Genomic DNA, 22,929 nt, shown 5'->3' on the forward strand with positions numbered 1-22,929 from the left:
GGGAAGAAGAACTCTACTTTATTCATAAGCCTTTCACATCTGTTGCATCTTTATTCTCTGTCTTACATGGGATGTCCGTCTGTTTCCTTTCCTGGTTTTGACTTTGGCTTGCTAGATTCATCGTTACAGGTTTTGAAAATGCTGTAAATTTAATATAAATAGCCGTTTTATGAGCCTGGAATCACTTAATCACGTTTGTTTGTTTCTAGTCGTCATGAGGCAGTAAATAAATAAGTAGATGTAAACACTGAAGACTACAAGTATGCCGAGCGTCGCTGCTACTTGGTACTGATTCACAAGATCCACTCTTCTCCGCCTCGGTCTGAGTAGGCGGAGGGTTGCCTCTTCACTGAGCGCGAAAAAGGCTGCCGGCTCTCTTCCGCAGTACGCAGTAGCGTTTTCTCAGCTCTCTTTAGGACCCGGGGGGAGCTTTGTGTTCGTGTCCCCCCCGTTCGCTGTGCAGGGTTGTAAATTCCTTCTGTCAAGGCAGCCCAGCCGCGATTGCAGTGGCAGCAGAAGCTTGGGAGACCCGGGGCTGTTCGATCGCCTAGGGCTGTAGCGCCTGGCACCGGCTTTCCAGTCTCGGTCCGCACCATGGTGGGCCGACGGCGGCAACAACCGCGGGTGACACGATTCCTACTCCCTGCCGCTTTTTCCGACCTTCCGTGTATTTTTCCCGCCACCACGAGGCGAGACCCCGCCGGCTACAGCCCACCCGTCTGTGGAATCGCCGTCTGTGGCTGCTGCTCCTTTTCCCTCCGCGCCCCAAACTCGCTGCTTTGATTTGCATCCATTAGGTAAGCGGGGGGGCGAGGGGGGAGGGAGGCAGGCGGACTTGGAAAAACAGCCTCTTTTCCGGAGGTCCTGCCGCCGTCCCAAATTCGACGGAGACGCCTGAGGTCACCTTCCTGCCGCCTGTGCTGCTGCGCCGTCCGGAGGTGAGTACCAGAGCAGAATAGTGGCGGAGGGAGGGCAAGATAAAGGCGACAAGGCTGAGTCCGCCAAACGTCTCCAAACGCGTGGGAAGGAGCTATTTTATCCCGCGTTGGGGCGATTGATAAGTGGCGCAGGACCGTAAGCAAGGACGGAGGCGTGGTCGACCGGTCGTTCCCGGGGTGGACCTTAGCCTGGGACTTGGGGGTCGTCGGAAATGCGGAAATGTGGGATAAGGCGCGGGCTCGCCTTCCTTTCGACAGGGTTAGGGAGCTGCCCGCCTTCGATTTGTAGCCCGTCGCCAGATTTTCGGAGAAAGAGGCTGTCCCAGTTGGGCTGCTTCGCCCTCGATCTTTCGGGATCGTCATACCAGGGACTCTGCATGCCAGACACGTGCGCTCCCGTAGAGTTCCGGACTCTCAGCCCCATCTTGCTTTTCCTGCCGTAAGAGCGAGTAGGTGCGTCTGGACCTGGTCCAGTCAAATAAAGTTGCTTGCGCTTGTGGTGTTTTGTACGCACAGACTTCGTTGCTGAGATGCGCCAGTTCTGCGTTTCATTTTATTGCATTTAGCATGTGGAAGACATGCTTCGAGAAATAATATAGGAGACGCACGTTAGGTTCTTTCCTTCCTCTTGGTCCTCAGATATGTCTTACCAGTTTATCTAAATAACCCATACAGTGTACATTTCTGAAGCTGTACATACATGACGCAATATAAGAAAGAAATGTGAAGTGGCTTGAGGGCTAGCTGAAAAAAACACTTAACTTTTGGCTGGGGGAACCATTCCAGAAACAACCAATTGAATTGAATTGAATTAAAAATTCAATGTACTTAATATTATTTACCTCATAAATTTAAACAATTTCTCTCAAATTGAAATTTACGTCACTAACAACTTTTGGAAAGGCTCTACAGGCTGTCACCTTGGAGCTTCATTGCATTCCTGGGACGCGGGGTATTTATTGTGATATATGCCAAGAATGTGGTAACTTGTAATGTTTTAGAATAAACAAATGCTCAAAAATAGATGTTTAGATGTAGATTTAAATGAGGAACCCCTCTGCCTGTCATTTCTAGATTTCTGTAAAGATAGCTAAGTTATTAGAATGGAATTCTTAACATTCAGGGACTACTTTCCAAATTGGAGATTTTTAATTCATATTTTGCAGTGTTTATCTAGGCTGCGTAATTTATTTGTTTTGAGGTGGAGAAATCAGGGTTTGGAATAATACTTCTGATATAGTTGATTAGGGAATTAATGTGGGCAACAATATTGGGTTTAATATTGCAGTATTTTAATATTAGATCCCCAGATTGATTTAATTGTAAGAATATCTTAATTTTCATATGTTAATTTTAATACTTGTTTTATTAATGTTTATTCCTTTTATAAATGCAAACTGTTTGCATGTTTTGGCTCATAAGAGAAAAATAGTACTCAGATTTTGTAAAATTATTTAAAGTGACAACTTGTCTATTGACTCTGATGTCAGTATCAGTATCTTTTCTTCCCTTTATCTATTGGGTTATAGTAGTTGATTAGTAAAGAAAAGCTGACTTTCCTTTTTAGTGCATGGGGATCAGCATACTTAGTAACAAAATAATCAAACTGAACAAGAAATAGTACATTCAGATCTTGTCTCTGCTATGATCTGGACTCCTTCAGAAAAGGACCAAGTTTCTTCACTTGGTCCTTTTTGATAACATAATAAAAGTGTTACTGGGATTTGATCAGTGTAGTGCGAACAAAGATATTTGCATAAAGGAAATTCTATATTGCAATCATCTAAACCTCTATCCCAGAAGAGCTCTATAAATGTAGAATGTGGGGAATGAAAAGGGAATGTCCAGTAGTGAATTTTTGCACACTTAGGCCGTTCCAAAAAGTCCCCTCTCTCTCTTAGAAGAGGATTTTTGGCATATACAGTCTGTGATGGGTGGTGTCTGTGTGGTAAATAAAAGGAAAATGCTTTAAAAGGATAGGTTCTTTTAAAAAAAATGGGGTAGGCTGGTCAGAGGGGTTTCTGCTTTTATTGGCTGTAAATGAAACACAAACTCTTTTACAGAATTCTGAACAAGCTGGAACTCAAAAATGACTTTCCTCAATAGGCAAATAAAATGTTTTAATAATGTCCCTTGCTTTTTGATAATTAAGCAAAAATCATGAGCCCTATGGTTGCTGTATACCAGTAGATGATAATGTGAAGATGTTTTATTAAGCTTGTATGCTGCCCAACTCTCAATGACCTTGGATGGCTCATTAATAATAATAAAACAAAGAACCTGCAATAAAACATAAAAAATAAAGATGGCAAGGACAGTGAAATGAGGGATTTCACTCTCCCTAGCCAAAGTTCTGGGTGGAGACCCAGGTTTTCCTGGATCTTTTAAACAACAGCAGAGTGGAGGGGGGGGCTATCCAGACCTTGTTCAAAGGAACTTAGATCATGTCAACTTTCCCATAAATATTATGGGAAACAGCATGTCCCTCAAGTAACTATGTCATGTATAAATGAAGGAACAGTTAAGATTCTGTTGCAAATACACTGAGAATTTAAGTACCTTTATTTGAAACCAATGTACTAGATTCTGCATAAATGTACCTTGGGTACATAAAAAGAGTGAGATGTAAATATTCAGCACCTCCTGAATGGTTCACAGTCATGTACGCACTGTTCTGTGCAGAATTAACAGTTGAGCATGTTAAATTTTATTTCTTGCATAAATTGAACAGAAATTGATAATTTGTGGTCAACCAATTATTTAACAAAGAATCCTTATTATTTGAATTAACTTAGTGTACATATATCTAAATTTGCAGTATTCAAAAATGAATGAATGACAAAAATATATGAAATGTTATTAATGCTGGGTGATGTATGGATGATACTTTTTAGAAATACTCTACAACATCTACTTGGTGAGACATAAAAATAAAATGGAACTTTTTAATTACACTAATGGCTGCACTATTTCAATGTGTATCAGGTAAATCATTTAAGTAAATTATTATACAACAGGACATTGTATCATTTTTGACTCAAGGTCTAGAAAGTCTTAGCTTTCTATTCTTTGATTTTTTGTTTTGTTTTAAAGCTTTTATTCTAGCATAGAAGAAAAGGAAAAACAGATTGTTTAGGATGTAGTCTAGTAAAATTCTTTGGCTTCTGTTTTTCCTTGATCTCAATACCTTAGGCAATTCTAATACGTTCAAAATGAACATTTTTGCAAATATTTTATTTATGTTTATAATTTGGAAATAGCTTCCCCGGTATCTAAGTATAATCTCCAATATGTTCTTTATTTTCCTTCTGTGTAGGATACAAGAGAGTTATACTAGTGTTTCTGTCTTTCATCATCTACTGTGGTAGTAAATACTGAACAGACACTAATGTTCTTCATGACATATACAATACTTTTGTGAAAAGTATTACTGCAATTTTATGATGGAAATGAGGATTGAGAAAAAAATCAGGGAGAGTAAATCTATCAATATCCAATATCTGAGACTGGGACTTCTAAAGCAGAATGCCTATGAATCCTAGATAGTGAGGGTAGCAACACAATGATGTGTTGTGTTTTGAAACATCTTTTTGCTCTGATATAGCAGAGTTTCAAAGTTGCATAAATGTAACATAAAATGTAGAACTGGCAAATTGTCTAGCTGAATTGTCTTTTAAGGTACTTGCAACACAATAATATTGGTTATGGATGCTACAAATAAATCTTGGTGGTCAATTTCAACGTGGTCTTAAAATTAACAATGTTGCCATTTGTTCATTGAATAATGACTAAAGCTGATTATGAAATCCATTGTCATTTACATATTGTAATAGAATTTTTTCTTCTCAAGTGTATATATTTAAAACAATTAAAATAGTTTGTAAATGTTAATTTAATTAAACAGAGGACATAACATACTATGTTTGCTTTAGCATTTATATATTTAAATATGTTTTAATTTTTATTACCATATCAGTAAGATACCAGTTAATAACAATAATGCAATTTGAATTCAATTTCAAATAGGCTATTAATCTCTATCCCATTTAATCAGACATGATCCTGAATTAGGATAACCTCCCCACAAAAGAAAGTAAAGAATTCCTCAAGTAGCCCTGATAGTTGTTTTGTAGCCATACAAATTCCCGGAAAACATTTTGAACTGGAATTTTTAATATTTAAACTTTTTCCACAACCTGCTTATTAATCTTTTAATAAGCTTGTCTATTTCTAATAAAGATCATTATCAGTAAGACCTGTATCAGGATTTGCTAAGTTTTAAAACGAAAAATAAGAATAAACAGTATATGTAACCGATGGAAAAAGCTATTAATAATTTTAATAAAGCTCTTAAAACAATTTATTATTATACAATTATTTACTTTTAATTTTGGCAGTGAAATATATAATTCATTATTTTTTTTTGCTCAATATTACAGAGGTAAAATTGAAACGGAATAATTATTTGTTAAAACTTAAAAGCTCTTCTGGCTAATCTCTTGGAAGTTCTATCTGGCAGCTTCCAGAGACAGTCAATTTATTTAGTTATTCATTTACTTAATATATACATTCATAACTCATCTTTTTACTGTGGCCTTATCTGTGTTTTACTTTTAGTTCCATCTGCTTTTGAAAGTTACATTTCTTTTCTGAAAGCCATATACTGTAGGTCTGATTATTCCCTGCATCTCATAAATAGCTGCTTATTCATGGGCTAAGAAAATAATTTTGTGCAAAGCAAAAGCTGGTTGACAGGGAATATTGAACAAAAAGACAATATTTCTGAGTTAATTTGAGAGGGTGGCTATAATTCAATCCCACCTCCCTCCTATCTAGTACTGGAATTCATACAAAAGCATCAGAGATGATGGTTCTCATTTGAACTCCGTGGTTTATTACTGTTAGAATTTTTTTTCTTAACAGTTAACTGCAATCTGTCTTTGTATTAAAGGGGCACTCCATGATCTGCCAGACATGGACCAGCTAGGGAGTGCACTTCCTGACACACTTATCCCACATGGCCAAAAAAATATGTTTGTTTCCTGAGTAGAACATGCTTCATAGCACATAAACCAAAACAGCCTCTTTTATGGTAAGGAGAAGAAAAATTTAATCACTTCAGAATCCTATTTCAGAATACTGTTCCTATTTAAAAGGCCTTATCTTGAAACATGAAAGAGGGGGAGGGGTGAGGAATCACTGGAGCAGGGGTCTCCAACGTTGGCAACTTTAAGACTTGTGGACCAACTCCCAGAGGTTGAAGAATTCTGGGAGCTGAAGTCCACAAGTCTTAAAGTTGCCGACCCCTGCATTGGAAGATGTACCTGGAAATGGAGGAACACAACCTCAGGAAAATCCTGGAAGTCAACAGAAAAAAGCAAATGGCAGCTCTTCATCTGAATGGGGGAGGAAAACTATTTGGGTTGATTGCAAATACAGCTAAGTTGGTTTCTCTGAAAAATGGAGGAAAGGAAAGGCACTCCAAATTGGAGCTCAGACTGCTCCTAAGCCTAAAAATTAATTTTTAATTCTGGGAAGATTACATAGCTGTAGTACCAAATCTGTGCCCATGAAATACGATCTTAATTCAATATAAGCACTATTTCTTTACCAAATTTGCATGATTCTCTTTTATATAAAAAGAGAACAAGTAAGCTTTTTTATATTAAATGATGTGTTGGCTGTACTAAAGCATGGGTGGGGGAGTGCTGTGCGTGCTGAACAAAGTATATCAAACTGTGTAGATTTACAGGATGCTGTCTTTGGATTCTGCATTTATTACACGCTCCAGACCAAAGCCTAGCACACTGATTCTTCCTACACTGATATCATTGGAGGTACAATTAATGCTCACTCTTTAAAGTGGAATGAGTTCTTAACCAATTAAATTAAAATTTGGTTGTTGTTTTTCTTGAACACAAGGACTTAAACATTTAAGTAGTAATTTTTGAAACACTATAATCAAAGGGATTGGTTGTAGTAACGTTGGAGAATATTGGTCCCATCATTGCTCTTGAACTCTTTGAATGTAGTTATTCATAAAATAACTGTAAAAGTCATCTGTTTAATCTGTTTTATCCAAATTATTAATAGTGTTAAATCTGTAAAATGAATTAGTGAGTTGAAATAATGCTTTTTTAATAAAAAGGAAGACAGCATTTCATGGAATGTTTTATTCTACCTTTTGCAAATATATTTCTTTCCAATTTATTTTATATCTTATATCTCTAAATGTAAGTATTATTTTGTATTTGTAAGAATGTCCGAATGATATTAGCTTATCTAAGGCCTAGTTCAGAGAAGTGATTTGAGCCAGATGCTTCACGGATCAGCTCTCTGGCTCTTGGACCTTATGTTGCATTAACTATCCAATGAGGTAAAAAAACTTCTCTGTTGTAGCACTATCTTCAGTTCATTAACAATCAGCACTATCTTCAGTTCATTAACAATGAACATTTGTACCAAATGCTTTAGAAATATGATTTGCATCTACAAGGGCTAAATTTATTTTCAACTCTTAAAAGCTGGCATTAGATCAGCATAAAGGTGGATGCTTTTTTCTCTTCTATACTGAGCCTTCTTTTTTCTCTCTCTCTTTCTCTTTCTGCCTCAGGAAAATGGACTATTTTTTTTCTATGTGATATTTATCAGACAAATGACAATTCATTGAGACAATAGAGGAAAAAGAATCCAGGATGGATGGCTTAGTCAAACAGAAAGGTGTGCTTAAAAAGCACAATAAGGCAATTGATACCAAGAAGAAGAATGGGCTGATTAACACAAGGAACTTAATGGCTGAAAACAGGGAGGGGTTGGTATCTGTGTATCCAACTGCTCAGTACCAGGGTCGGCCAGTTGGGACTCTCTATCCCCCAATTGACCCAATACAACAGCTTCTTGACCCCAGTATTCTTCCACAGACAGTAGAATCCCGCTATCATCCAAACATCATCCTCTATTCAGAAAGCATGCTACGATCGTGGGGAGAAAGCCTGAGTGCAGAATGCTGTGAAACAACCTTTATTGAGTCACCTACCAAAGGCTGCCTGGATTATCCTGAAGGCAAATGTGTCAGTCTATCCACAGATGAGATTAAGATCCAGACCCTCTCCTATGATATGGAAGAAGAAGAAGATGACGACGACGATGATGACTTCCAAGAACTAGAGGTCAGTATAGAGGTTGGTATATTGTCAATTGCAAATAATATGATAGGATAAATTGTGGTAGGATAAATTCTGTTTTAAAACATGCTAATAGTGTTAGCATTATTTAAATAATCAAATAATGCCCACCCACAGAAATGGCTTGTTAACTTGGATAAATCACTGTTACTTTCTTCCTTTTCATTTCCTTTGCTGCCACAGGTGTAATGGCATCATTCAATTAGTCCCAAAGCAGAAAGAAAGAGGATCCATGTACAAAGATGATTCCCACTTTGCTTGGTTGACTTCATTTTCATCAGAAGCCAAATCCAGAATTGGGAGGTGGGGGCAGGGAACCTTAACAAACAAAGGTTGTTGTTCTTTTGTCCAGGCAGGAACCTTTTAGGAGGCAAGAATCCATTGTGTAGACAGTGTTAATTCAGAAAGAAAGGGTTCTTCAGACTGTAAGAGTTGAGGAAACATTGCCCTATTTGCTGGGCTGATGGTCATGTGATCCTATTTTGTGATCTTCCAACAAGCAAAGTCAATGGGGAACCCAGATTCCCTTAACAACACTGTTACTAATTTAGCAAATGCAGTAATTCGCTTAACAACTTTGGCAAGAAAGGTTGTAAAATGGGCTAAAACTCAATATCTCAGCAACAGAAATTTTGGGCTCAGTTGTGGACATAAGTTGAGGACTATCTGTATATCCATCTATAGCAGGGGTGTCAAACCCGATCACATCACTGGCCATATCGTGACGTATCGGGATGTTTTTGCCTTTGTGAAGCCAGGGTGGGCATGGCCTCTGCGGGCTGTATCCAGCCCATGGACCGCCAGTTTGACAGGCCTGATCTATTGGAGGTAAGTAACTAGTACTGTGTATACTATACTATACTATAATAAAGTATTATTAGATGTTTCTCTAAAACCTGTTTTTAAAATTTAAATCCTTTATTTGGATTTTGAAATATATGTGGAAACACCTAAATTAGTGGCAAACAATTCAAGTGTTAAGCATGCTTCTTGATCTTATGTCAAAAATACTATCAGGAGTAATTAATCTGCACCCTAGCAGTCTGATGGGTTCAGATGAAATAAAGAGAAAAATGAAGTTCATGTGAAACTGAAAAATATTCTGTTCCAATTCTTCATTGATTAGGAAATTTGCATTCAAGCATACAAGGGCATCTTAAGCTCTTGTCTTTAAAGAGGTCAAAATGTTGCAGGGAAGCATCCGGAGTGGAAGCCAGCTTTGTCTCCCTATGTGGGAGATATAATCAAATCAAATACAATCAAATAATATTTTAAAAATGTAAATGAAAATAAATGTTAAGAAATAAGATGCATTGATGCTTCCTAATAGCTGTTTAATACAGGATAAGTGTTTACAAAAGGGTGACAACTTCATAATGGAAACCATATGACTTACATACTTGTAAGCGTAAAAGGCTGGGCTTTGTACTGCAGTGTTGATTGCAGCAATAAAGGTGTGGCTCATTGTGGCTTGTATTGGCTTTATAAGGATTTACAGGCTCAATTTATAATACCTCACTGAATAAAATATCTGGGAAATACTGCTCTCTTCTATATACAACAGTTATTAGGCCAGTACAAAGTAATTTTTCTGAATGTGGTCAAATTCTGTTAATACTGTGTGCAAAATTAGGCAAACTCTTAACTGCTCACTGATAATCCATCACCGATCATAATATAGTGTTTTGTCTTTATTTTTATAGTGTTTTGTCTTTATTCTTTATTATTATTAATATTTATAATGCTTTTATTCACAATACACAAGACAAATTCCTTGTGTGTCTAATCATACAATAAAGTATTCTATCTATTTGTAACACTAAACTATGACTAATAAAAATTGATTGGTTGTATGGGATATCTGTGGGAGAGGTGGTTGGCTTTTGATAAGCCAATTGTTGAATATATTCTGAAGGGTCACAGGTATTGCTGAAGTGCTAGTAATCAATACATTCAGACTGGATGCAGTTATTACTTGCTTATTTGAACTGAAGTAATCAAGGGGTCAGTTAATGAAATTGCTTTCCTTTTTCATTCTCCCTGTCTGTAGCTTCACTTTTTTAAAAACAAAAAAACACAGTTTCTTGTGGCTCAATTTCAAATCACTTCAAATTAAGAAAATATTCAAGTTTTTCCCTTCATTTGGCTGTCTCTCAACTGCCTATTTGGCAATACTACCATTAATTTCACTCTGGAGTCTAAGGACATTTTTAAATAATTTCTTTTTTCAGTCTGTTGGCAGCTGATGAAACGACTCCTGGGACAATGACAATGTCAAACTCAGCATCTTTCTTGAAAAAGTGATTTGGGTTTGACATTGTCATTGTCAGTAGCATGTCCCAGGAGCCATATCATTTTTAAATATTGATCAGAACTTTTAACTTGTACTCCAAATGGCCTTCTTATTGGAATTTATTTGACACATCCATTTTACATTATTTTTTTCTCCTATTCTAGTGGCTTGGTGTCCTTGTAACCTCCCCCTTGTAAGATTGAGAGTCCAATCCTAGGTAGTGGCAAATGTTTCTCTCTCAGGTTTACAAAGACAAAATATATGCTGCAAACTCTACATGGCTTCAGGAAGGGCATCCAGCCAGTAAATGCTCAGCTCCATTCAGTTGCCCTGACTATCCCAAAATAAGGGATTACAGTATTATAAAAGGAGTTTTTTTTAATGACACTCATATATCCTCTAATGGTTTATTCTTTGCAAGTCCATTAGATATTCCCATGATTTATTAATCTAAACCAAAATCTTACAGATCGTTCTTCATTAACCTTTCCCAGTTTGGTATCTTGGTATTTCAATACCCATAATAATAATCAAATCAGTTAACCTTAAACCTTGGAATTATAGGAGATATAGAACAGCTGCATTTGAAAGCAAAACAGTTCTAGGCATTCCAAGGCATTTAATAAGATTTATAATGCACAATAAGGAATAAACAAAGTACTTGATATTGTTGAGCCTAGATTGGGGATAGGAACAGGGTCTCAGTCCAAGTTCAGTATAAAATCTGCTGTCAACCATCTTTAAAACTATATGGTTTGGATCTTCAGAAGTAAAAGGACCTTTCTTGGCTGGGATGGCCTGAATTCACATGCAAGGATAGCCACCTAACAGAAAGCACTATAGAAGGGGTGTTTGTGATGGTGGGAACTCTTTATTGAAGTCTCCCCTTTTTATGTAACAACCTGCCCTCTAGGCCCTCTGCCCTCTGATTTCTATTCTTACTGCATTCCAGCAATTGGTAAAGACCTGGCTTTTCTGAAGGACCTTTGAGTTTATTACAGAGCCACCAACATTGAAATTAGCTTATATTTTAATTATATTAGTATTATTGTATATTTATTACTATAAAGTGCCTAGAGTCTGACAGTTTGTGCAGTTGTAAGAATATTAAACTCAAGGTCTTCCTCCTGGGTGCTCCATGGGGTGAAATGAAATTAAATACACTGAGTGAAATTGAGTAGATAGCCAAAAAAAAAAAGTAGGAGTAGAGATAAGAGGGTAGGTAGTCTAGATGGTGGCTGGATTTGTAACTTATCACTATTTTATATTACTGCTTTTCCCTTAAACAAGGGAAGACTGATATATTTCCAGTTTAGATCCAGTTTCTCTGACTTTTCTCTAGCCTTATTTGTTTTGCTAGTATCTCTTTAGCTACTAATCATCAGTCCGTCAGAGTTCCAACCAAACTCTCCATCCCAAATTTAGCGCTCAGAGACGAAGTCCATCCAAGTAAGAATTTATTAAAGAAGTCATATGGCACATCTGGGGAAAACCCAAATCTGAATTCCCGCGTTTTCTCCCTCTACACTAAAACTCACACCCTGCCCCTATTGATGACCCTCAAGTCATGCTCTCCAATCCACTTCAATTCTGAACTCCCGCCAAGTCCAGTCACTCCCCTCCAAACTCCAGCAACTCAACCTTGAGCTCCGGCAAAAGAATGTTGTTGTGGCTATCTTCACTACTCTCCCGTTCCCACAGCTTGCCTATCCCCCCTTGTGGTAGCCCTAAACCTGAATCAAGAAGGATCCGGGGTTGACAGGCTGCCTCCCCTCAAGTGATGATAACATCCTGAAATGAAACAAATGACAAGAGATTAGAATCAACAGCAACTAACTACATCTTCCTCCCCCCAGGGGGTCCCTTTGGCTTATCGGGAAATTTTTCATGAAATTGCTTTACCAATCTATCTGCTTTTACATTCCAACTTTTTACCCAAGTGGCTTTAGATAAAGGGTACCCCTTCCAGTGAATGAGATATTATAATCGATCCCTATGTAGCCCAGAATCTAGGATTTTCTTCACTTTATAATGTTCTCCACCCTGGACCACTATTGGTTTGGGAGCTGGCCAATCTCTTGGTCTCAATTGGGAGGTTACAGCCAGTTTCAGCAAGCTACTATGGAATACCGTATGCACTTTCCCCAATAAGCAAGGGAGACTTAATTGCACAATTATAGGGTTTATCACTTTCACTATTGGAAATGGCCCTATGAATTTTGGACCTAACTTCTTTGTGGGAAACTTTAGTCTAGGATATTTAGTGGACAGGTAGACCCGATCGCCCACTTTGAAAGGGGTTTGTGGGGACCAGTGTTTATCTGCTTGATGCTTGTACTTCTCAGCTGCTTGGGCAAGTGCCCGCTTGGTATTCTCCCATCCTTTCCTTAGTGAGTCCATCCACTCGGCCAAGGACATTGAGGTGGGTGGCTCTCTGGGAAGCTCAGGCATAGGCATGAACTCCATTCCACTGGTGACTTGGAAAGGGGTTAACCTATGCTACTATGGATGACATTGTAGGCTACTTCTGCAAAAGGCAGCAGATCGGCCCAATTTTCTTGCTAATAGTCTACGTAGCTCTTCAGGTACTGTTCCGCCATTGTGTTCATCCATTCCGTGGCACCATTCATGCTCGGATGAAATGCAGAGCTCAGCCCCTGTGAGGACCCAATGGACCTCACAGTCTTGAAAACTTAGCGGTAAACTGCACTCCCTGATCTGAGATGATCCACCGTGGTACACCATGGAGCCTATAAATCTGCTTGATGAATATTTTCACTAATTTCTTAACTGATGGTAATCCAGGGCAAGCAGTGAAATGTGCTTGCTTAGATCAACCACTGTCCAAATGATAGTATTCCCGCTGCTTTCTGGAAGTTCGACTATAAACTCCATCGCTATTTCCTCCCACGGATGGCTGGGATCAGCTACTGGCTGGAGTTGACCAGACAGCTTCCCCGCTGTACTTTCATCATCACACAAGTGGTGCAGCTCCTCACATGATCCTCAACATCGGCTTTCATCTTCAGCCACCAGAATTGACATCTCGTCAAGTGAAGGGTCTTTAGGAACCCAAAGTGTCCAGCCAACCTTAGGCTGGCAGGAATGTACAACTTAGGCCCTTTCCATGTTAACCCATCTCGCGTCATCAGGACATTGGGATTGTTTTTTAACCACTGGTCTGAGGGGATCACAGATTTCACCTCTGCGGTGATTGGTAGTGTGGTCACCCCTACTCCTAGCTTGGCTTTTGATGGTGACTTGAGCAGCTGGCTGAGATTGAAGCATGACTGCATGTACTACCTCCTTCCGCTTGCTGTTAAACTGAGTTTTTCTTGATAGTGCATCAGCTAATTTATTCTCACCTGGGATATGTGTCAGTTCAAAATTGAAATGTTTAAAGTACTGCGCCCAGCGGACTTGTTTAGGGGACAGCTTTCTTGGAGTTTTAAGGGCCTCCAGGTGCTTATGATCAGTCCAGACTTCAAAAGGCTCTTTTCCCCCCTTCCAAGAAATGCCTTCAGGAGAGGAGGGCCCACCTCATCGCGAAACCTTTTTTCCATATGGCCCATTGTGTCTCGGCATCAGTCAGCTTTTTGGAAACATAAGTGCAAGGCTACAGCTGGCCCAGGGAATTTTTCTGTAGGAGCACTGCAGCAACTGCCACATCACTGGCATCCACTTGCACCACAAATGGCCTGTCTGGGTCAGGGTGCAGTAGAATTGGTTTCTTCAAAAACAGTCTTTTCAACTTCTCAAACGCACACTGACATTTAGGGATTCAGTTCAATGGCTGGTTGGGTTTTGGCTTGGGGTCAGTCTCCTTGGTTTTTAACAGTTCAGTCAGTAGTAGCACTATCTCAGCAAATGTAGGAATAAATTGTCAGTAGAAGAAACTTTGGAGCTGTTTCCAGGTGCAAGGGGTCTGCCAGTCGAGCACCACTTTGACCTTGGCTGGGTCTATCTCTATTCCTTCATTTGACATGCGGTAGCCCAGTCACTCCCCTCCAAACTCCAGCAATTCGACCTTGAGCTCAGGCAAACGTTGTTGTGGCTACCCTCCCTTTTCACTACTCTCCTGTTCCCACAGCTTGGCCATCCCCCTTTGTGGCAGCTCTAAATCTGAATCAAGAAGGATCCAAGGCTGATACAGTCAAGTTGAAATGAATTCAAATATCTGAGTGTCTCAGTGTCTCACTGTCATCTGCTTCCAATTTCATCTATCTCAATAGCTGGCCATACACTGTTATAGCCACAGTGCGAGGATTTCATTAAAACATTGTTTTGAATGAGTATTCCAGGTTACACAATGAATTATCTGAACCTCACATAAGTTTCAAGTGTTTGGGCTGTTGGTCAACATATGTTTTATGTTTTATTCATTTAGTCTATTTGATTATTAATGGATTCTTTTTCTGTAGTCGCCAGCTGCCAAAGCTGGGAAAGAATTTTATATGGTTGATGAGTGGCATCTGGTATTTTAATCTTCCCCATAGCAAATTAAATGTTGTTTGGCATTTGGCCTTTTGTTATGAGTTGTACTTTAACCATCTTCAGAAGATCCATTCAGGCTTAAAATGTGAGCGGAGCCAAGTAATTCTAACGACAAAATTATATGTATTGGTTTGGCTTTTGTATATACAGGGATTACTTGCAAGATGAAGGGCTTCACATATACAAGAGTGTGCCAAGGCCAAGGTAGATGTGTTCCTTGATGTGAACCCACATAGCCCTGGTTTCATGCTGATTCAGATAAGCAAAAATGTCACAACCGACACAAATCACCCTATAATACTGATAATGGGGATATGTTTCAGCATTCTTAAATAGTGTAGGGATGACTTTACCATTATGACACTCATAATGATTTCCCTCTTTTTAAAAAGCTTTTGCTGCAAGACGTTGTGTTCTCTCTGTGGCCACTATGTTGCAGAATAGGATGTCCCTCTTCATAATTTTAAGAAATGAAAAGTTACCTTTTCTGTAGTAATTTCTAATAATGTTATCCTGTCAGAATTTTTTTAAAAAATATTATTCCTTTAAATGTTCTTTCATTGCAGGAGAGTACAAATATCTCTTTTCCATAATTTCAGCCAGAAAAATTCTATGAAGAAAATAGATGATAGGTATGCCTTGTGCAGAGAGAAAGAGCTAGTCTTGCCAGTAACTCATCTACTTCGTGGTCCTTTTCTCTTGCTGTTTCAGAGTGATTACTCAAGTGACACTGACAGTGAAGACCATTTCCTTATGATGCCTCCCAGGGATCACCTTGGACTCAGTGTGTTCTCCATGCTGTGTTGTTTCTGGCCATTGGGAATAGCTGCTTTCTATTTGTCACATGAGGTATTTGTACAATTTTATTCTTCCATTTAACTTTGTATGGCAGATAGGCAATGCCCAATTAGTATAGAGATGATAATATGATAAAAACTGGATAGATAAAATTATTTTATAATACCAAAAGTTATTTGAACGTGCTGGTCCATGAGAAAAAAAACACCTCACAGTTGAAAAATCCTTTTATTACTAATCAAAATGCCACATGTTCACAAACACGTGAGAAATTTTTATGTTTCTATGTACTGTATGAATTTAAATACCTGTACGACCACCAAATCTGGGCAGCTCACAAAATCTTCATAAATATTGATTTACATTGCTAGGTTTACTTCTGATTAAATGTGCACAAGAAAGCACCAGAAAAATTGTGAACCCTTTGGGAGCTAACCTGTGATATACAAGATCAAAAAATAGCATTTCCAATATGACCTGTTTTTATGTGTTGGGAATAAAACTCTAGCAGTTCCCAGGTAGAATTGGTCTTAACCCATTTGGGGGAGATGAAATAGGGAGGAGTAGCTGTAGTCATGCTTTAATAACATATGGATCACATACATGCGTGTTTTGATAATGTATTTTTCATCCTTGTTGGTATATGCGTGAATTTGTAATTGACTTACCTTTCCTCTTACACAAAAGTTTTTTGCATCCTAAAATTATTATTATTCAGTAACTTCTTTATTTTTTTGACTCAATGGATATTATTTCCTTGAATTCTTCATATAATCAAAGTTTAACCTTGTGTCATCAGTGATAGTATCTATTTACTTTGTTTTTGTTCAGTGTCTTGTTCAACTGGCTTTTTCTAAACATCAGGGTCTTCTCCAGTGATTCTCACCCTCACATTGTCTTCCAACATATAGTATCTAAGTGTTTGCTTCTTTATTAGTTTCCAATGAGCAGTCTAATTTACTTCATCTAATATCGAATGATTTATTCTTCTGCAGTGCAGGATATTTTCCCAGCATCGTGATTCAAAGTCATAATTTTTCTTTGTTCAGTCTTTCTCATGGCCCAGCTTTTACAGCCATATCTTACAACCAGCCTTAGTAGTACCTTTGCTGTCAATGTGATACCTTCAATAGTTTGTCTAAATTTGTTACAGACTTTCTTCCAAGTAGTAGACACCTCTTTATTTAATAGTTGCAGCAACGATCCCTGTAAATTTTTAAGCCTAGAAAGATAAAATCTATTTCTGTTTCTGTGTATATTTGTATTCAGTAGTCTGCTGAAATAATATTTTAAAGCAGCAGTCAATATTTTCATTCTTTTATTTTCAGCAAGACATTTTCTAAAACATATATCAAAGTATCACCAGTATATCTGAAGTTGATGTTTTTCCCAGCAATTTTAATTCCATTTTCTGTCTTCTAGTCCATAATTTCTCATGATGTAGTCTGCATGTAAATTAAAAGACAGTATGCAGTCTTCATGCATTGTTTTTTTCCCATTTTTGGACCAATGTTTAATTGTTCCATATTCTTTTCTAATTGTTAATTACCAGAAATGTAAAGGCTGTCCACAGAATGCTGTGGTCTACAAAGTAAACACTGTTGTATATTCAATAAAGGGGAATAGGTCTTTTTAGAACTCCTTTCCCTTCTCTGCTATCCACTGAATATTAACAATGTATTTTCTGACCCCTGCCACTTCTGATTCCTGTTTGGCAATTCTTGTTTTAAGTATTGTTGAAGTGTGGATTGCAAAATTTTGTACGTTATCTTACTAGCATGTGAGACAAGTGCAATTGGTTATTACCTCTAAGGTCTTCATGCCATAGGTCCAGGGTATGTGAAGAGCCATCTCACCCCAATGGGACTAGCTTGCCTCACTCGCTCTGGCAGAAGGGGTCTGTTGGAGACCCCATCTGTTAAGGAATTCTGGTTGATGGGGTCAAGGGGAGAGCCTCTTCTGCTGTGGCCCCTGCCCTGTGGAACATTCTGCTACTGGAAGTGAGAACTGTTCCTACACTTTTAGCCTTCTGGAAGGGCATTGACACCTGGTTTTGCCACTTGGCTTGGAACCCCAGAGAGGCCCTGTCCACTGAAAGTGGTTGATGAGGTAAGAAGACAGTCTCATCCTAATGCTGTCCATCAGCTTGGTTCTAGTTTTTCACATCATTTTTTTAAACTTTAATTATTTTTCTTTTTACTATTTGTAAGCCCACCCAGATAGGGTGGCATATGAATAAAATAAATAAATAAATAAATGTATGGTATTTTGAGCATCTTTAGCACTGTCCTTTTTGGTATTGGAATACAAATTGTTCTTTTTTCAGTTTAATTGGCCATTTCTGTATTTCCCATAGATGCTTGCACACTATAAATAAGTACATAATTTAAGTACATAATTTAAATAAATTCTGCTGTTTTTTGTCATTTTTTGCAAATTTGTTTGAATATTTTCTATTTACTTGAATGCCTGAGTCTACTTCAGGGATGAAATCCTTCAAAAGAACATTCCTATGAAGTACAATCTCTATTCTATTCTAAGGGCCTTATATATTGGGCATGTCACTCTAGCCCTTTTACACTCTCTTCCAGGTCCAGTATTTTGCCCTAGTCATGTTAATCCGAGTAACCACTTGTTTTATGGTTACATAAATCCTAAAATGTTCTGGTGCTTAGCTATTGAATACAATTTGACCCAAATATTCTCAAAGTTGTCCCAGGGCTCCTCCAATAGAAGATACAACTGTCAGACATCACCAGCTCAAAATAAGAACTCCTTTTACCTTGTCATGTTTACTATTTCATATCAACTGATCATCCTTTCTCATTCTCTGTAACCTGCATCTGTTTTAAATTGACTGGAACCTTATTTTCATTTCTGTTACATGTGAGTCAATCCCTTTTGCTTGTCCTTACTTTTAAAAAATAAATGTATTTTGGACTGGAAAAAAAATGGAATGGGATGAATGAAATTATCTGTTAAACTGTATTGGCATATACATTTCAATATCATAAGAATGCATGAATTTCAAGAAATATTCATATTAGTCCAGACATATTCGCTTCATTTATTTACAAGGTAGTTCATTAACTTCTGGCTTGGGAAGTAAACCTGGCCTTTGAAGCGTGAAAGATGCAGTATGTAATGTGAACCAGGCCACTGTAATTTCTTCAGCAAACCATGATTCAAATAATGATATGTGAATTCAGACTGTGATTTTTACTTTGATTATACAACTGAAGAATTCCTACTTGGACCAGCTACCTCATTGTCTTCAAAGGTATTGGATTACAGTTTTCATACTTTTCCAGCAAACATGGAAAGGCTATTTAGATGTGTTTGAAATAAATAAATAGGAATACAATTATTCAAATATAAAGTATATTCTTGCCACTTGTTAAGCAATTAGCAATTCCTTCTGCCAATGCCTGTAGAAATTCACTCATGGGGTCATTTAGCCTGTGCAAGCATTTAATGCTTTTTTTTCTGAATTGCATTCAACCTTGATATTGTTATTTCACTGCAGAATATATTTTCTGTACACTGCAAATAGTACAGTAATGCAGAGAAGCCAATAGAATCACAGAGATACCCTATGCAGATGGATGAGAATAACAGAGACAATGAAGAATGATCAGTGCTGAAAGACCAAAGACCTTTACAAGGGAATTTCAGCATTATCTCTACTAGTATCTCCTGCTGAACAAGTTAACTTGCTCTGTGCTGTTAATGGCAAATTTTCAACTTAGCATTCTTGTGCTTGCTGTGACTTTTGTTTATTAAAGTTCTTAGTCTGCTATTGAAAACATTTCAGCCTGGAGAGGTTTTTAAATTGGCTCATTTTGATGCCAACCATAGTCTCACTATGGTGTTTTTTTTTAAGAAGAAAGAGTTGAAATGCAGTTATTGCAGAAATGCCCCTCAGGACAGCAAAGAAAAGATAATTGGGGTTTTTTTACCTCATCCATATGAAATGCATGTTTCTGGTAGGAGAATTTGCATAAAGCTTGGCTACTTCAGTGTTACAGCATATTCTGGATCAAGATTTTACTGTCTTTGAATTCCTCAGAAAGGGTTTATTTTAATAACAAAATTTAACATCCACTTACTGAAGCTAGATTACTCATTAATTATATTTTGTATGTATAACTGAAAATATTCTAATCTTAAGATTTATTTTCAGTTTCAGCATCACTTTGCTCACATCTTTTTTATACAAAATTCACCCCTCCTTCCTTAAATTTCACTGTCTAATTAGGTGAAGCAAATAATTTGTTTGCTCTATCAAACCCCCTCCCCCATGCTCTTACGCACCTTGTTTTTTCAATTTGGTGAGCATTATGCAGAGTGTTCTCAAGGATCATATCCCTTGCCAGTACTTAAGAAAGTATTCAACATTTGAGTGTGCACTTTTTAGGACTAATTTGGTTGTATTGATAAATATATAGATTCAAACTTATATAAAGTCCAAGGAAGAAAAGAAAGAGAAAAACTCAGAAAAAAAAAAGTGCAAGAAAGGGGGGAAAATACAAGAAAAGTAGAAAAGAAAGAAAAAACCCACAGAGAAATGGCTTTCAAACTTTTTTACAGCAGTTATAAGTGCAATTATAAATTCATCTTTTACTCTAGGCTGTTGTAACAAGACTCTTTTCTTTCTATAATTTATTCTGTCAAATCATCAAAATTATAAATTATAAATTCACTTTTTTTCTGTTCTATGCAAAAAAGTGTTTAAGAGTTTTCTGGTTACTATAATATATATTAAGGAAGACCACTTTTTTTTTGAATCATACTTTTTTTAAATCAATGCCAAAAATGATTTCAGTTGAATGGGATAAAAATGTTAGTCCTGTTCTATAGTCCTGTAATTTCAACCAAGTTGCTACTAGGGGAAAAAGAAAGAACCTAATCACAAATTTCTCTAACTTAGCCATAAAGTGCAGTCCAAAATATATGTACAATTTCATTCTGTTGAGATAAACTTATTAAATTTGTAGACATATGTCTACTATACTGTCATCTCTGTTGGCCTTTCTATTGCTATTTGATAACAATAGTGGCCTTTCTGATTCTGAAAATGTGGAATGAAGTTGATTTTAATAGTAATTGTATTGGAGGGGGTAATAGATAAGAAAAGAGTTAATAAAGAGTTGTATTAGAGAACAGATGCTGGAAGAAACACATTTATGGTCATCCTCGAAAAAGATCAGCTGTTATTGCTTCCAAGGTAGGGATGCAAATCAGATGTTATGCCCCTTGAAAATATTGGACTTAAAAGCAAACACTTATGTTATTTCATAAAGTACAAGAAATGCAGTTTTCATTGCAGAAAAAATGAGAAAAAACTTTGTGTGTTTGAGACAAAATAATGGCTACTAAAACCCCTACTAAAAAAAATTCTTCATGCTATTTTCTGTTAAGTGGCTGCCATGTACACACTCACTAATGTAAACTTTATCCATTCTTGCAGACAAACAAAGCCATTGCTAAAGGGGATTTCCACCAAGCAAGCTGCAGTTCACGGAGAGCTCTCTTCTTGGCTGTGCTATCCATCACCATTGGAACAGGCATCTATGTAGGAGTTGCTGTAGCACTCATAGCTTATCTATCCAAAAACAATCACATATGAAATTCGACAAACTGGACTGCTACAGAAAGCTATACAGGAATGATATCATACCTTTCAAATATAAATAGTTTTGAGAGTGAGAAGGGCTGTCATAAATTTATACAATCTGAATTCCGAAGAGTAATGTTCTGGATCTTTTTTACTTTTCTGATTTATTTTTAGTATTGGTAAAACTGTTATTGCAAGAAAGCCATGGGCATTTCCAAATATCAAAAGATAGCTTCAGACCTTGTTTGTAATTTGTTTCTGGTCTAAATTAGACTCAACTCCAAATTTGGGGTCATCTGTTAAAAAGTAAGAGACATCTGAAGTTACAAAACTAAAGGTAGAACATCTGAAAATGGTTTTGCTATTCCAGAAAGCTAATTCTGGATTTTGGATGACCAAGAACTAGTAACTGGCTTAGAGCTGATCCATGACTAAAATACAAACAAAGCTGCAGAATCAATGTAATAGGAATAGCAAGGGACTCTCAGTTCTTTTATTCAATCACAATCAGAAAAGGGCTACCCCTGAGCCAAATGAAATTCAGTAGGTGAGGTGGCAGATTTTGGTGTTATAAGGAACAGCAGAATGAGAAAGTGAGTGTTCCAGTTATAGTATAAAGGTGTTACATACGTTGCATAAACTGCATTGGAAAACACAGAAGCTGTACAACACATAACAGTGGTCTTGTGCAACCCTGTTCTTTGACTCAGTGTAGCTTACACTGGAATATTTCTACACGGATGGTTCATAAATGATTTCATTGAATTTCATTGAAGTCAAAGCATCTTGTGCTGGTTGGCCCTGCTCCTATCCCAAAAAAGACTCGCTTATAAAGCATGCTATTCTTTCTGGCAGCATCTCTTTTCCAGAGAGGATTTTTTTCAGCAAATAAATATAAGAAGCTCATCCATAAATGTCATGGCAAGGCATGAACTATCACTGTGAAACTAGCCTACTGGCACAAAAATGTTTTCTTAGCTTACAGACTCACATCTGAGCAAAGCTGGAATATGTTGGAATATGTCTCTTGGTACAAAACATTAATAAGCAAGGTCATATTGTAAAGAATGTATTTAATATTTTAAAAATGTCTAAAAATCATGATATAACATATTTCTTCTAATGGTCTTTTGTTCTCTTGAAGCAATCTTTTCATGTGGCATTTTACAGAATCTTATAAAACCATTCATTGCAATGAGATACAGTATTATCTGTCTTGATTTTATCAACATTATTAATCCAAGGTATTTTCAACATTTAAGGATGTTTAAAATTTATTTACTTTGGGAATTAATATATTTTCTGTAAAACTCCTAAGCCTATGAGTGAAAACTACTATTAGATTGTAGGATTGGGAAAAGCAAAGTGGGCGAGATTGAGATTTCAAGGAAATCTTGTCCAAATACCAAATCAAGTCAAAAGGTACCAATATAAATTCTTTTCAAAATCTGCGCTTTACTAACAGCTTGCTTTAATCAATCATAGCTTTTCCCCACTCTTTTATAAATTGTTTAGTTTCAGTTCTTAAACTCAACTAATGGAAATACCTTGGATGGATCTGCCAGTTCATATAGTTATAGATCCTACTGGGGAGGGCTACACAAG

At 37.3% G+C, this 22,929-nt stretch overlaps 1 protein-coding gene across 3 annotated transcripts; it reads left to right on the forward strand.

Annotated features, from left to right (window-relative positions):
• The first annotated feature begins 457 nt into the window (after window positions 1-457).
• Window positions 458-22,523, forward strand: SYNDIG1 (synapse differentiation inducing 1). Of its 3 annotated transcripts, none has more exons than XM_026672546.2 (4): window positions 458-938; window positions 7,552-8,107; window positions 15,621-15,758; window positions 21,178-22,523. In XM_026672546.2, the coding sequence occupies exons 2-4, from the start codon at window positions 7,634-7,636 to the stop codon at window positions 21,334-21,336; spliced, it is 771 nt and encodes a 256-aa protein (XP_026528331.1). In that variant the 5' UTR covers window positions 458-938; window positions 7,552-7,633; the 3' UTR covers window positions 21,337-22,523. The 3 variants fall into 3 exon arrangements, with proteins under 3 accessions (XP_026528331.1, XP_087817196.1, XP_087817197.1); XM_087961070.1 differs by having other exon boundaries at window positions 459-797; XM_087961071.1 differs by lacking the exon at window positions 458-938 and adding an exon at window positions 7,196-7,314.
• Window positions 22,524-22,929: the final 406 nt, after the last annotated feature.

Source organism: Notechis scutatus, chromosome 3 (assembly GCF_049901735.1).
Source record: "Notechis scutatus isolate UNSWTSFEM ecotype Mainland chromosome 3, rNotScu1.2, whole genome shotgun sequence".
Lineage (NCBI taxonomy): Eukaryota > Metazoa > Chordata > Lepidosauria > Squamata > Elapidae > Notechis > Notechis scutatus.

Coding starts and splice junctions, on each gene's coding strand:
- SYNDIG1 (XM_026672546.2), top strand. CDS start 7,634: ATGGATGGCTTAGTCAAACAGAAAGGTGTGCTTAAAAAGCACAATAAG. Junction 8,108..15,620: donor ATGACTTCCAAGAACTAGAG/GTCAGTATAGAG, acceptor TTGCTGTTTCAG/AGTGATTACTCAAGTGACAC. Junction 15,759..21,177: donor CTTTCTATTTGTCACATGAG/GTATTTGTACAA, acceptor CCATTCTTGCAG/ACAAACAAAGCCATTGCTAA.